Source organism: Ctenocephalides felis, unplaced genomic scaffold (assembly GCF_003426905.1).
Source record: "Ctenocephalides felis isolate EL2017-DRISC unplaced genomic scaffold, ASM342690v1 CF-g0.4_SCAFFOLD_01170, whole genome shotgun sequence".
In the NCBI taxonomy this organism is placed as follows: domain Eukaryota; kingdom Metazoa; phylum Arthropoda; class Insecta; order Siphonaptera; family Pulicidae; genus Ctenocephalides; species Ctenocephalides felis.
The window spans coordinates 39,258,508-39,272,827 of NW_020537324.1; the positions used below are offsets into that span (position 1 = coordinate 39,258,508).

Here is a 14,320-nt window from a genome sequence, read left to right on the forward strand (position 1 = left end):
TTACGTGGCGGTTCCACCACAATCACATGATTAAGCAATTTTTTTAGTTTATATATTTCGCCCTTGTTCTGCAGGTTCTAAATCAACAAAAAACATGTTTAAGGGCAATTGGTTTTGTGTTGTTCACATTAATTATACACCTTACTTTAAAATTAAGTGTCTCTTATTCATTTTATTTCATTGGTGTCATATGTATGGTGTATATTTTTAATCACAACTCTATAAGACCGTTCCTGTATCTGATAAGGTTGATATACTACATTTTTCTTTTTAAAAAACTTGATTACTGCCCTATATTGGTCCGGTAAATTAGTGTTTATTCTAATTATATCATTCGGCATAGATTTAAGTATATAATCATTTTTCATCCATGATTTTATTAAATCACTTCTCATATCCGGAAAGTCTGTAATGCCGTACACAAATATTGGTGGAGGTCTTTGTATTTTAGTGGTGGACGTTGTGATGTTTTTATCCGTTGATTTACGGCATTGGAATTTGATGTTTCAGTTGTCAAATTTAATATGTCAAATCTATTTGAAACTTTTATTGGATTTTCAAGTGAATTGTTTGATGATGTGCGCCTACGCTTAAAAGTTTTACTTGAACTTACTACTTGCCATGAGACAGGACGGGGCATAGGCGTTGCTTCGATATCTTCAGTATCAATATTCATCTTAGGATGTTCGGTTATTTGATTGTGTGTTTCCTTTCTGCTTTTTTTGATTCTGAAGAAGCTGCTGTACCCCCAATCATGGGGGCACATGAACTTTAGTTTAGCCCTTTCAGTAAATTAATCTTTAGAGCAATAATTACTCAATTTGTAGTAATTTTTTAATATTAAAAAACTCGGTTGTGTCAAACTGAAAGTACAAAATGTGTAAAAATAATACAACATTTAATTCAATTCACTTTTGCTCGATATGACCACCTTTTGCTTTGACTATGGTTTTACATTTTATGCATTTCGGTGAAATTGGGATTTATAGTGCTCAACATGAGCTTTAAAATGAGTGCTGTTACAAGTTTTTTTCCATGTGAAATGAGTGAGCAATCATGCAAATAAAGAAGCATATACGATGTTTTTTTCGCCATTTCCACCAGAATTAAAGTAATTCGCATCCCATCTAGAATTCACTTCATTTATAGACATCTTGATGGATTCTAGCAAATTCACTACTTTAGTAGAAACTATTTTCAAAAAACTCACGATTTTTATGAAAACTTTTTTTTTCCGATTTTTTTTAAATCGAACTTATTTTCATTATACCTCAAAAAGAAAAAAAGATACTATAAAAGCATATAGATAAAAATCAAAGAGATCTTTTCTGGCTTATTATTGTTTTTTTATTATTTTTCTTTCACACAAAAATTGACGGAGATACGATTATTTAAAGAGTGCGCGGCTGCGCAATCAGAGTCTCTCCCAGGCCCTTTAACACTTCGCCGTTTCAAATGAGAGGAGTTACGAAAAAACATTATGATGAAAAAAGTTGTAGGTAATTACCAATTGTGATAGGATCGAAACCGAAAACTAATAGCTTTTTATCGATTGTGGCCAGCATGGATATATAAATTATTACAGGTAAATAATTTTTGGCTTCTCAATTTATATAAAACCTTTTTTAGTTACTTTTCTTTACTCTTTACACTGGTACATAATCCATTCTTTAAAATTTTTCTAAAAAATCTGTAATAACATTGTCTTGACAGAACAAACCTGATGATGGAACGTATCTAGTTCCGAAACGTTATTATTAAACATCTTCAAAAAAAACAAATTGTTTTTATTATTGGAGATACTATTCGGAAAAGAAACAATCAGTATATTGAAAAAATTCCAGGACTTTATCTATTGTATATATATATATATATATATATATATATATATATATATATATATATATATATATATATATAGATATATATATATAAGTTCTTGGGAGGCGATACACCAAAGAAAAAAAGCGAAGATTTCTAAATTAATCTTTAATTCCAAACGTTTCGACATTCAATTTAATGTCATCATCAGTGGATCTAAAAAGAGTATAAAAAATTAGTATAACTAGGTAATTATATTATATGTGTATTGGTATAGAAACTATAAATATAAGAGAAAATTAACAAAACAGCAGCACTTAACAACAAACAAAATATAAAAGATAGAAAAGGTAATAGAAACTAGATATCAAATAAATAAAAAAAAAGAATATATGAATAAATATATAAGTACACATATACATATATACATATAAACTTACGTATATATATATATATATATATATATATATATATATATATATTGTATGATTCTGAATTTGATGTTGACATATGTATTAACAAAGTCTAATAATCGGGCATAACATCAATAAAAAACATGAATTTCTTTCAAAAATTTATTTTAAATCCATACGTTTCGGCTATAATCCTAGCTTCATTCAGTGGAAACTAAAATAAAATTAAAAACTAAAACAATTGAATTGGAGTGAAAAGAAAAAAATAAAATAGTAATTAGTACTTACAATTAGTTGATCTTAGTGTTAAATTGGAAAATTTTAATAATCCATGGTATTAAAATATGGTAATGCACTACACTATGTATTATAAATATTAACTTGAAATTACACAATATTTTCACAAAATACTGATTTGAAAAAATCACAAATGGATAGTGTGTTATTCGTAGACTGATTGAAGATGACGTAGAATTTTACGTCGAAAAGTATGGATAAATAAAGATGTTTTGAAAAAAATCTTTACTTTACTTTTTTTTACTTGATGTTACGCCCTCCAAGAAATCTATCATACATTTCAACATCAAATTTAAACATTTTCAACATATAATATCCTGGGCTGAAAATAGGACTTTTGCACTCTACGATCCAGTTCTCTGAATGTACAAGTTGAACTTCTCACTTCCTCTCTATTCAAGAGTGTTTCTATTGGTTTTCATTAGTTTTACTTAGTTTATTGTTAGTTATCACTACTCTATGTTTACTATCTCTTTTTGCACTTAGTCTACCTTTATTTTGTACTTACTTAATTACATGTTCTCTTGTGTTAAGAACCTTGTATCCTAATTTTTGGTTCTTTCATTGCTATAATATCTTCACTTTTAAATTTTATTTTATTTACTTACTAATTCTGTAATCCTTATGTAACACTTTTTTGTCAGTAATTTCTTTTTCATTTTCAATTTACACGGTTCTTTCCCTTTCCTCTTTTTTCACTGTTTACTAATTTTATTTTTCAATTGCGTTTTTTCCATTATGAACCCTAAACAATTTCAACGTTCTAACAATTACACCTCTAATTACTCCTTCTTCTCTTTTATAAAAAAAACACTACGGATTCTACATTTTATCTCAGTTCAAATTACTCTCTAAATTAAACAAGAAACTAATAACAAATACCAATAAGCATATATTTTTATTACGTTGCAGGAAAGAAAGTATCATTCCAAATTTCTACCGGCTTAAATTAGAAAAATTCTCGCACCTTAACAATAGCCTCAATAACAAATTTAGTTCCTTAAGCTTACATATCATTTCCCTAGAAATCAAAAATTGTATCTGCAACATACAAAATTTAAAACTTTCTATTAATAAGATAAATAACTGGTTACTCAATACAGTAGAGTCGGAAATCCTGGAAAGTTTTTATGAGTTCGAATCGATTCGCTATAGGAACTTTTGCGTTAATCAAAAAATATCTTATAAAAACAAATTTGAAAAGCTTTTGCAATCCAAAATAAACTCCTCCGAAATCATTTTAAGTGAATCAGTCATTAACAAATGGTTAAAAAACCTTTCCAATGTAACTATCCCAGACAGTTTTTTATACATCTTTGCCTTGGGGCCAAATTTTGCTTTCCCCAATTCATGTTACAACATCAACTTCATTAAAATTCTAAGTCGCTTAGAAGCAGGTCTTTATAATATTAAAAACACAGACCTAAGAATGAATACAAAGGCTACCTTTTGCAAAAACTTTATTTCCGCTATTAAATCCTTTAACTCAAAGAAAAATATAGAGTACAAAGACATCCTGAGAGATATTAGAGATTGCAAAACCTTTTTAAAAAATAATCCTGATTTGTTAGTAACTAGAGCCGATAAAGGTAACGTCACAGTTATTGTAGATAGACACACATATTTGGAAAAAGTCTCAAGATTAGTATCCGATACCAATACTTACTCTCCAATTATTTCTGATCCGACAGAACGCATTAACCGTTCTCTTCACAAATTAATCAACAACCTAGTGTCCCATAAACAAATTTCAAAAGACCTCTCATCCACTTTAAAAAATTTACATCCCTATAATCCCAAACTTTATGGCCTCCCTAAAATTCACAAACAAGACGTTCCTTTCAGACCCATAGTCGCTGACATAAATTCTCCTCTGTCCAAATTCTCAAAATTTCTAAGTAATATACTCTCCATCATAACTGTCCAATCCCCTCATTTCATAAAAAATTCCTTTGAATTTGTAAATAAATTAAATAATATAGTCTTACCCCACGAAACCCTATTAGTGAGTCTAGATGTTGTTTCCCTTTTCACCAACGTCCCCTTACAATTAATGTTAGATGCTATAACAGCTAGATGGGATGAAATCTCTTACCATACTACATTTTCATTACATTGGTTTTTAGAATCGATCAAATTCATAATCACGAACACATATTTTGAATTCAATGACCATTTTTATCTTCAAATTTTTGGCACTCCCATGAGCTCTTCTATATCCCCTGCCCTAGCCGAATTATCTTTATAACATTTAGAAACTAGAGTCTTTAATTCCATCAACATAGACATTTATTTTTATTACAGATATGTTGATGACATTATCACTTGTATACCTCCTCAAAATTTTGACTTATTGCTTCATTCTTTCAATTCGTTTAACAAACACATTCAGTTCACTTTTGAAAAAGAACAAAATAACTCTATCAGCTTCTTGGATGTCAAAATCAGACAACCGCATTATCACTAACTGGTACCAAAAACCTACTTGGTCAGGTAGGTACTATCATTAATCTTGTAGACCATGCTATCCTCCTTTCTAACGAACAATTTTGGACCTCAAATTTAGATTTAATTTTCAAAACCCTTACACAAAATTCCTATCCCCCACATCTTATAAAATCCGTCATAAACAATAGACTCACTTTTTTAAAAAACAAAATAACTAACCCCAACCTAAGTTTAATTTCCACAAAAGATAATAATTTTGAAGGTACCATTTGCCTTCCTTACATCAAAGAACTTTATCCGATGTGGAAAAAACTTTTTTACAACGCAAATCTCCGTTTAGTATGCAACATCGATCTAACTCTTAACTCCCTCTTCTCAAATTTAAAGCCGCGCACTAGTTTAGAACGAGTATCCAATGTGGTCTATAAAATATCTTGCAATGACTGTGATTCCATCTATATTGGCGAAACAGGACAGAACCTTATCAAACGTTTGAAACAACACGATAATAATTCAAAAAAACAAAAATCAAGGGCAAACAATGATCACAGAACATTTAAAACTAAATAACCATACTTTCAATTTTTATGACGCAAAGGTTCTTCATCACGAATCGAAAGTCTCACAAAGGCGCTTTTCAGAATCGGCCTATATTTTCTTGAATCGAAATTATTGTTTCGCTTCATTTGCGAAAATTACCAATTTGTTCTAAATAATGTTTCCCAATTCATATCGAATACCTAACACCACGGTTGCACAACACTATCACGCACACTTGCTTAGCGCGCCAAGACGTTCGGTCAAAAACCAGCACATGTGTTTGTTTTTTCTAAAATTTTGACTTCACATCTCGGACACTTACAAACATATTATTCTGTTTGGCACTGGCCTCGGATACAAGTGTATTACGTATAATATCTTATTTATTAATCACTTTTTATCTTTTATTCTTTTTATTAAAAAAAGAAATTACTGACAGTTAGTGCTTGTCTATAATTATTAATTTTTACAAGTTATATTAATATGTGTTAGTGATAATATAAATAATTCAAGTAAGTAATGTTTTTTGCAATTCTCTTTAGTTAAAACTTTTCTTTTTACTATTGCTTATGTATATTCAAATTGTAACGTTACTTTCTGTTTTTTAAATTGTAGAACCACTGAAGATGACGTAGAATTTTACGTCGAAACGTATGGATAAATAAAGATGTTTTGAAAAAAATCTTTACTTTACTTTTTTTTACTTGATGTTACGCCCTCCAAGAAATCTATCATACATTTCAACATCAAATTTAAACATTTTCAACATATATATATATATATATATATATATATATATATATACCAGCATACCCAGCCTCGCGCTGCGACGGCCCTTATTAAAATCCACCTGATTGAAATTTAAATCCGTATATAATAAAAATAATATAATATAAAAAATAAAAACGTATTGAAATTTGAATATAATGGATCAATACTATTGATTAAAGTGTTTTTTTTTATTTTAACTTAAATAATAAATAAAATGTAATAATTAAAGATTTGAATAAATGAGTACATTACAAAATTTATAATGAATAACCAAGTGACTTTTATAAATTTGTTATATCCTATTTGGTATTACGTTCTATTTACCTTGCTAATATTTTAACATGTTCTATGATGATGTATTTAGGAATGGTTTCATAGATCACATACTATTGGGAACTTGCTATAAGCCCTTAATATTTTCTTTGAAATTTTTCCATAAATTTATGATTAGACACTCATCGATTTCAATGAATTTTTTTTTTAAGTTTGATTTTTGGCGCTTTTATTAATTTTTTATCAATTTTTGTACTGTAAAATAATGGATGATTATTTATTAAAATTGTAATATTTATACTATAATTTTATATGTATACTATCTATTTTGGTATCGCAATTAATTTTTTTTATATTTCTAATTTGAAATCAAGTGAAACATTAATATATTAGATATTTTTTCATAAATATCCGATTTATGACATTGTTTTCAATTCTTTTTAATTTATTTTGAATTAGCAAATGTCAAAACATATGATTAAAATATGCAATAAAATCATATTGTCTAAAAATAATATGTCATTTTATAAATAGTATTTATTACTTTGATGCTTGATATGGGTATGAATTTGTAATAAAATATTCTTTCTGACAAATAGTTAAAAACCTTCAAAAAAATTTCAAAATTATTTGACATTTCATACTTCAAAAATTAATTAAATCGCATCATAGTGTTTTTTTATTGTAATTTTGTGTCAATGAAATATTGTATATATGTTTCAACTAAGAAATATCTCTAATTAAATGACCTTATATCTAAATATTATATATTTTTAATAAATTATTAATTATTTTATGTCATCAATTAATAAATTGTGTAATTGTTAAATTAATAAGTTTGGCTAAATCAACACACGAATATTGTAGAAATAAATAATTTTATACATTTTAATTTTGTTTTTCATATTTTTTAATTAATGAATAAATTAGATTTTAGTCTAAATCAACGTAGTATCTTTATCTAAATATACAATTTTTTATACAAATATTTGATTTTTTACATTTGCATTTAATTGAAAAATAGTGAATGTCAATTTCATATATCCAATATGGACTAAATTTATAATGTCAAAATATTTCCTTCTTGGTTGAAAATTAATATAATATGATATTTATTTTACAATAATGTTTTGTATCTATAATTTGTTTGGCAATATTGCCTATAACATAACTTCGATTAATTGATTTATTTGTTTCTTATTGAAGTCGTTAATTTTTTTTTGAACTGTCAAAATTTTATTTATGATTAATTTAAAATTCAATATGCCGATTTTTTATTGTGATCTATAATGTTTTGATGAAGTTTTGGTATCCGAATTAATTTGGTAAGCTAATCAAATAAATATAAATTATAAATATTTTGTTTTCTACTAGTTGCAAAGAAATTTCTACTAACGAGGGAGATGCGGGCGATCCCATTGGGGGCCAAAAATTTGGTAATAAAAGGATCCATTAAATTCAAAATAGGTGTTAGAGACAATGAATTTGTCAATAAACCAATGTAGGGATAATGTGGTGTGAAGGCTGATTTCACTCCATCTGATAGTGATGGCATCTAGTATTAAGTCTAGTAGAACATTTTTGAATAAGGATATAACGTCTAGGCTAATTAGTTTATAATTATTGGGAATGGAAATGTTATTAAGAAGTTTGACAAGCTTAAAGAAATTTTTTATGTAATATGGGGATCGTTTTGTTATTGTTGTTAAGATGTTACTAATATACTTGGATAATTTGCCTATAAGGTAGGTTTGTTTTGTGTATTTTAGGAAGGCCGTATAATTTGTATAGTTGTATAATTTTGTATAGTTGTATAATTTACACCCATACTTTCCAAGATTATAGTAATTTTTACATATAATTTATTTAGTTTCAATTTTTATAGTTAACTAGCCGGCCCGGCAGACTTCGTCCTGTCAAAAAAATTTGTAATGTGGCGGTGTTTTGTGCCTACCTTTTTTCTATTCTTTGTAAAAAATTATCCTCAACAGAACCGTCACCCTGGTAATAATTCGGTGTGAATTAAAAATAATTAAATAAAACACTATAAGAATTTAAAAGTAAGTAATTTTAATAATGTAAATCATAATTCAAAAATCAGTTCAATTTTCATTGTAGTGCTTTGTGATAAACGATGTTTTTTGTTTGATTACCTGGCGCATAGACAAACAAATCTGATGGTTTTCCAATACGGGAACAAACAACATACAATTTTCCATGTGAGAAACATGAGTCTTCTAAATTAATACCACAAACACTTAATAATACCATAAACGCACTGGAAACGCATTAGGATGCATGGTGCGAGAACATCCATGGAAACGCATTAGGAACATGGTGCGAGAATAGAAAGATATTTCTATGTTTATATAAATATATTCAAAATTAGATTATCAAAAACTACACAAAATGTCATGACATAGATCATTGTTTTTTTTACAAATTGCGTTGCCTACTCGATTAAAGAAGAAAAGGGCTGTTTTTAGGGTTTTCCCGGCAATTATTCGTTTTTTTTCTCGCCATAACAACCATCTTCGGACTTCAACGAACATTTTAGAAAAAGAATTGGCCAAATTGGTCTAGGCGTTGTTGAGTTATGCGCTTACCAACACATTTTGCGATCCATTTTTATATATAAGATTTGATTACCACTGAATGATGGCTAAGATGCTAGCCGAAACGTATGGATTTTAAATAAATAAACTTTTAAAAAAACTCTCATACTATTTTTATTGATGTTACGCCCGAATTTAAACTCAAATTAAACATATATATCAACATCAAATTCAAGACTATTCAAATATATATATATATATATATATATATATATATATGTGTGTTTGTGTGTGTGTGTTTAATGAAGTATAATTATAAATATAAATCACTTAGTACTTATTATTACTCACGTTTTTAAATTAACATTACGATTATTAAGAATGTCTTGAATGTCAATTGTAGCCCCTCTCTGCATTTCCGCCATTTTAGAAGCCAATAAGCTTGAAGCGATTCGTTGATAATCGCGCGACGTTTCTGAACATGTTCTGGTTGTGGAACGGAGTTTACATTGACATGAAACCAATACCTGTCAAAAATAACAACATAATATATTCAAATAAAATATACAACACTGTAAACAATATATTAAATTTACCTTTTCTTTGCAAGGTGTGTCTGGGCAAATACCTTCATGGCAAGGGCTACGACAAGGATGATTGCAAGAAGAACGAGGCGTAGCACATGGTTGACTACAGGTCTTCCCGTCTTGTAGACATGCACCTTTGTGACAGGGCAAGAGACATGAATGCTTACCACATGGTAATTCTTTTCCGCATGGACGGCCGCATGAAAAATCCTTTTGGTGGCAGGGGATAGTTTTGCGCATCTAGTGAAATAGTGGTTTTCAACAAAAGTATCTGGTATTTAAAAAAAAGTATAATGTATTTTAATAAAACAAACCAATGTCAGTTTAGAACACGGTATAATTATAACCATTATTAGATGACTAAAATCAATAAAAAACTATTCACTAGTCAGGGTTGCTTTAAAAATATTACTAAATCTAAATCATATCACAATTACCATGAGAAAGGGTTCGCGTCCTCCAATTTATTTAAATAACGTCCAGATTCCGAAACAGAATATAGTGAAATATCTTGGTCTCCATTTAGACTGCAGACTTACTTGGAAAAGCCACATAAAAACTAAAAAGCAGCAAATAATGATCAAAATGAAAGAATTTGATTGACTGCGTAAAAAGTCTAAGCTCTCTGTTGAAAATAAGTTGCTGCTATATAAATCAATCATTAAACCAATCTGGACCTATGGAATTGAGCTCTGGGGATGTGCTTACAAATCAAATATAGCCATAATGCAGAGAACTCAGTTAAAAATTTTACGTACAATATTTAATTCTCCGTGGTACGTTACAAATGAAACCAATTTAAGGAAAAATACAAACGTGAACTGGAATCACATTCAAACCCATCAATAGGCGACATTATCCAACCTGGCGTAAGAAGATTAAAACGTCAATGGCCTTTAGATTCAGTCTTAGATTAGATTCAATATATCATTATCTTTTTAATTGTTAAACTAAGAAGATCTCATTGGAGTTCTTCTTAGACATCGCTCTCAAATATTGTCAATTTAGCTTATAAAAATTCTTATGTATTTCTGATTGCTGAATAAAACAGAGTTAAAATAAAAAATAAAAAATCTAAATGCCGTCAATTATACCGTAAACACTAATCACATAGTGGTTGGGCTGGCTACTATCAGTAATAAATATTGAAGTGGACTGTAAGTAAATAATCGGAATCTGATGATAACCGTTCCAAATTTGATCATTACTGAATAAAACACTGCGGTTTGTATAGAATCTATAATCTATCTTCACACTATTAGAATTATAGAGATGATTAAATATATATGTTAACTGTCCCGTTGCATTATCTAGACTAACTTAAAATTATAACTGTCGACAGCGTACAGGAAATATTTAGGTATAAAAAAGAGCCCTTGTGTGAAGGATATAGACCAGAGGCTGCAATATTCTAAGAAATGCAAACGATACACGGCGCAAAGGCATCGTACATTTAAACTGTTAAACCGTCAGAATATATTCTGACCATATTGCGCCCCAAAAAATATTAAATTTATTTTTCATATTATTTTCTAGTTATTGTATTTATGTATAGTAATAGTAGTATCATGATACGACTTACAGATGCAATTTTAGAAACAAAGCAAAATAAATTCTATTTTAATCCTATATTTCTTAATTAATATAAGTAACAAGAATTTACCTAACCTAATTAATTACAATATAATTAAGTAAACAATAATTAATTAAAATCTCCATTTGGTTAATGGACATATTCTTGTTATTGGTCGAGCAGGTTACACATAACATCAACAGGATATTAGAGGAAACTCAAGGAAATAGTAGACAACCAAGAAAAGAGAAACTACTTCCTAGAAAAACAGGCGAGGCAAAGAAACATAGTCCGGAATCGAAGAACTGGAATCTCCATACGACATTTAGACAAACATATGCTCAATTGGTTAGATCTACACTTATCAATCAAATTAGCAGATGCCGATCTACAAGTAGTTAGAAGGCTAGGAAAAAAAGGGCGGTATTTTGCCTTGAGGCAAGTTACATGAAATTCCCGAATAATCGATTTAATCAATTAAAATAAATTAATTTATGAGTGATTAAAAGTATTCCGAGTGGTTTCATTATACATAATTGAAAACGAACGAACACTCTATCGTTATACCGTTTAACAAACGCGAAAAAAACTACACATTTTCTCAAACTTTGATGAATTTTTTAAAATTAAACTACTTGTCGTAAGGCCGTAATATTTCAGTAAGTTCTATAAGAGCATGATATATATCGCCAAAAACAGTTCCATGAAAATCGACTTAATTTAAACAGTTAATTACAAGAAAACGGCTCGATAGATTTTCAACTAAAACTAATCAGTATCATTTCCAACTAATATCTATCGAACAGTTTTTGATTTTTTAAAATCGATTCAGTAGTATGAGCTTAAATGTGGACGAAAAATTTAATACTTTTTTTAAATTACAAACAAATGGCTCGGCCAATCGCTACACAAAACTGAGAAAAAATAATCCACATCAAAATACATCGATTGGCTTTTAGATTTTTGAAATCGGTTCAGGCGTTTTTGAGCAAACGTCGATGAAAGTTACAACTTTGACAAACGCCAAAAAAACGACACTAATTTTTGCAAACTTTGACGATTTTTTAAAATTAAACGACTTGTCGTAGGACCGTAATATTCTAGTATGATCTATAAGACTATGGTATCTACCGTCAAAAAAAAATTAACGAAAATCGTCGAAAAAAAATTTTTTATCACCTCATTACAAGAAAACGGCCGGGCCGATCTTTACCAAAATTAATCAGGTCGATTCCCAACAAATATGTTTCGAACAGTTTTTGAATTTTCAAAATCTATTCAGAATTGCGGGCTAAAACGTGGACGAAAAATTTTTCACTTTTCCGCTATTTACAAAGAAACGGCTCGGCCGATCGTCGCATAAAACTTAGAAACGCTAGTCCTCATCGAGATACATCAAATGGTTTTTAAATTTTTTAAAACGTCGATTTACGGCAAAAAATCTGTTCACACACACCACACACTTTTTCCAAGTTTGGTCTCATACGATTCAGAATGGCTTGAAACGTCGAGAGAGAAAACATAAAATTAGCAATTCGGGTTTTTTATGAAAACAAACTTTTGGAAAGTTAAAAAATTACAAATTTTGTTTTTTTCAAAACCAATTGTTTTGTCAACACAAGCAATTGAACGAAAAAATGCGGACACACAAAACACACACACACACATCCATTTTTTCTGAAGTATGCTAAAATGTTCAGAAACCTTCAAAACGTCGAAAAATGCAAAAATTTCAATCGATTTTGGGACGATTACAATAACTTACGAGTCCATAACCGTTAGACCTGCCTTTCCAAAAATTTCAACAATTCTTCGTTTAATAAATACAAATGAAATGTTTTTTGTATTATACAAATTGGACGCTCCGTTCTCTCAAAAACTGAATTACAATTTTGGATCTTTTTGCCCCGTATTTTCGAAACAGCTTGACCTGCATATGCCAAAAACTAATCAGAACGTTTCTTTAATCCAAATTCCAAAAATTTAATCAGTTATTCATCTTGTCAATACAAGTAAAATGTTTTTTGAATTTTTAAATTCGGACGCTCCGTTCTCTTAAAAACTGTGTTACCGTTTTTGACACTTTTTGCCCCGTATCTTCGGAACGGCTAGACTTGCCTCCGCTAAAAACTAATCAGCACGTCTCCTTATCAGTACGAACCGAATGTCGTAAAAAGTTATAATAGTTCTATCAGTTTTAATAAGTTACTTATAAGTCAGTGAGCTGAGTGAATCTCGCCTTTGGCTGCAGGTAAAATTTTTGTTAAAATGTTCCCATCAGAGGGGACATAGTGTCAAATAATGAAGCTCTGTTGATACAATCAGTGCATCAAATATTTTGAAACACAGCGCCATGCCCAGGTTATCAGATGTAGCCCAAATCCGCTAGCAAGCTCATGCGACGACGTAAATAATAAAAGAAAACCAATGGCTGAACTGTCAAAAATAATTTCAGAAAACGTCATTTTACAACGTAATGAGTCATTGAAGAGCCTTGAATTCTGATAAATGACCTGCACATGATTGTCAAATCAAAGTCAAACATACATAAAGAGGTGAAGATAAAAACAGGCAACTTAGCGGCTTTAATAAAAGATTTATTGATTTAGACAACCAAATGATAGAGGAAATAGGCCAACCACGGAAGATACGGAAGTAATATTAGTAACAGCCCATATAGAAGAAAGTGTACGGCAGAGCACAAGCAAAGCCTTAAGTAACCGAAACTCTCAAAATATAAGAATTAGTCACGTTAATGAGAAAAATGGTTTGCCAGACATCAGTCAATCATAGAAATATGTAACGAATCAAGGTAGATGAATGGCATAAAGTTCAGCGAAGAAAAGAAACAGAAAAAAAAAAAGGAAGCAAGGGTACATCTGTCAGAACAGGACTCAAATCATGAATTCTTCCCAAAAAAGTTAATTATTCCGAAATCTTACGTCGTATCAAACATGATGTATGATGACCAGGTAAATACGACAGTAGACAAAATAAATAAAAACAGAAATGGATACTTGTTGATAACCATATCCAAGGAAA

The 14,320-nt window shown here is 29.5% G+C and overlaps 2 protein-coding genes across 2 annotated transcripts in view; one reads left to right on the forward strand and one right to left on the reverse strand.

Annotated features, from left to right (window-relative positions):
- LOC113367214 (protein shuttle craft-like) overlaps positions 1 to 14,320 on the forward strand; it is a 127,719-nt gene that overhangs the window by 32,024 nt on the left and 81,375 nt on the right. The window lies entirely within an intron of this gene.
- Positions 9,440 to 10,266, reverse strand: LOC113366648 (protein shuttle craft-like). Its single transcript, XM_026608290.1, has 3 exons — positions 10,143 to 10,266; positions 9,715 to 9,945; positions 9,440 to 9,645 (listed from the first exon to the last, which is right to left on the reverse strand). Exons 1-3 carry the CDS (start codon positions 10,143 to 10,145, stop codon positions 9,466 to 9,468), a joined length of 414 nt encoding a protein of 137 aa, XP_026464075.1. The 5' UTR covers positions 10,146 to 10,266; the 3' UTR covers positions 9,440 to 9,465.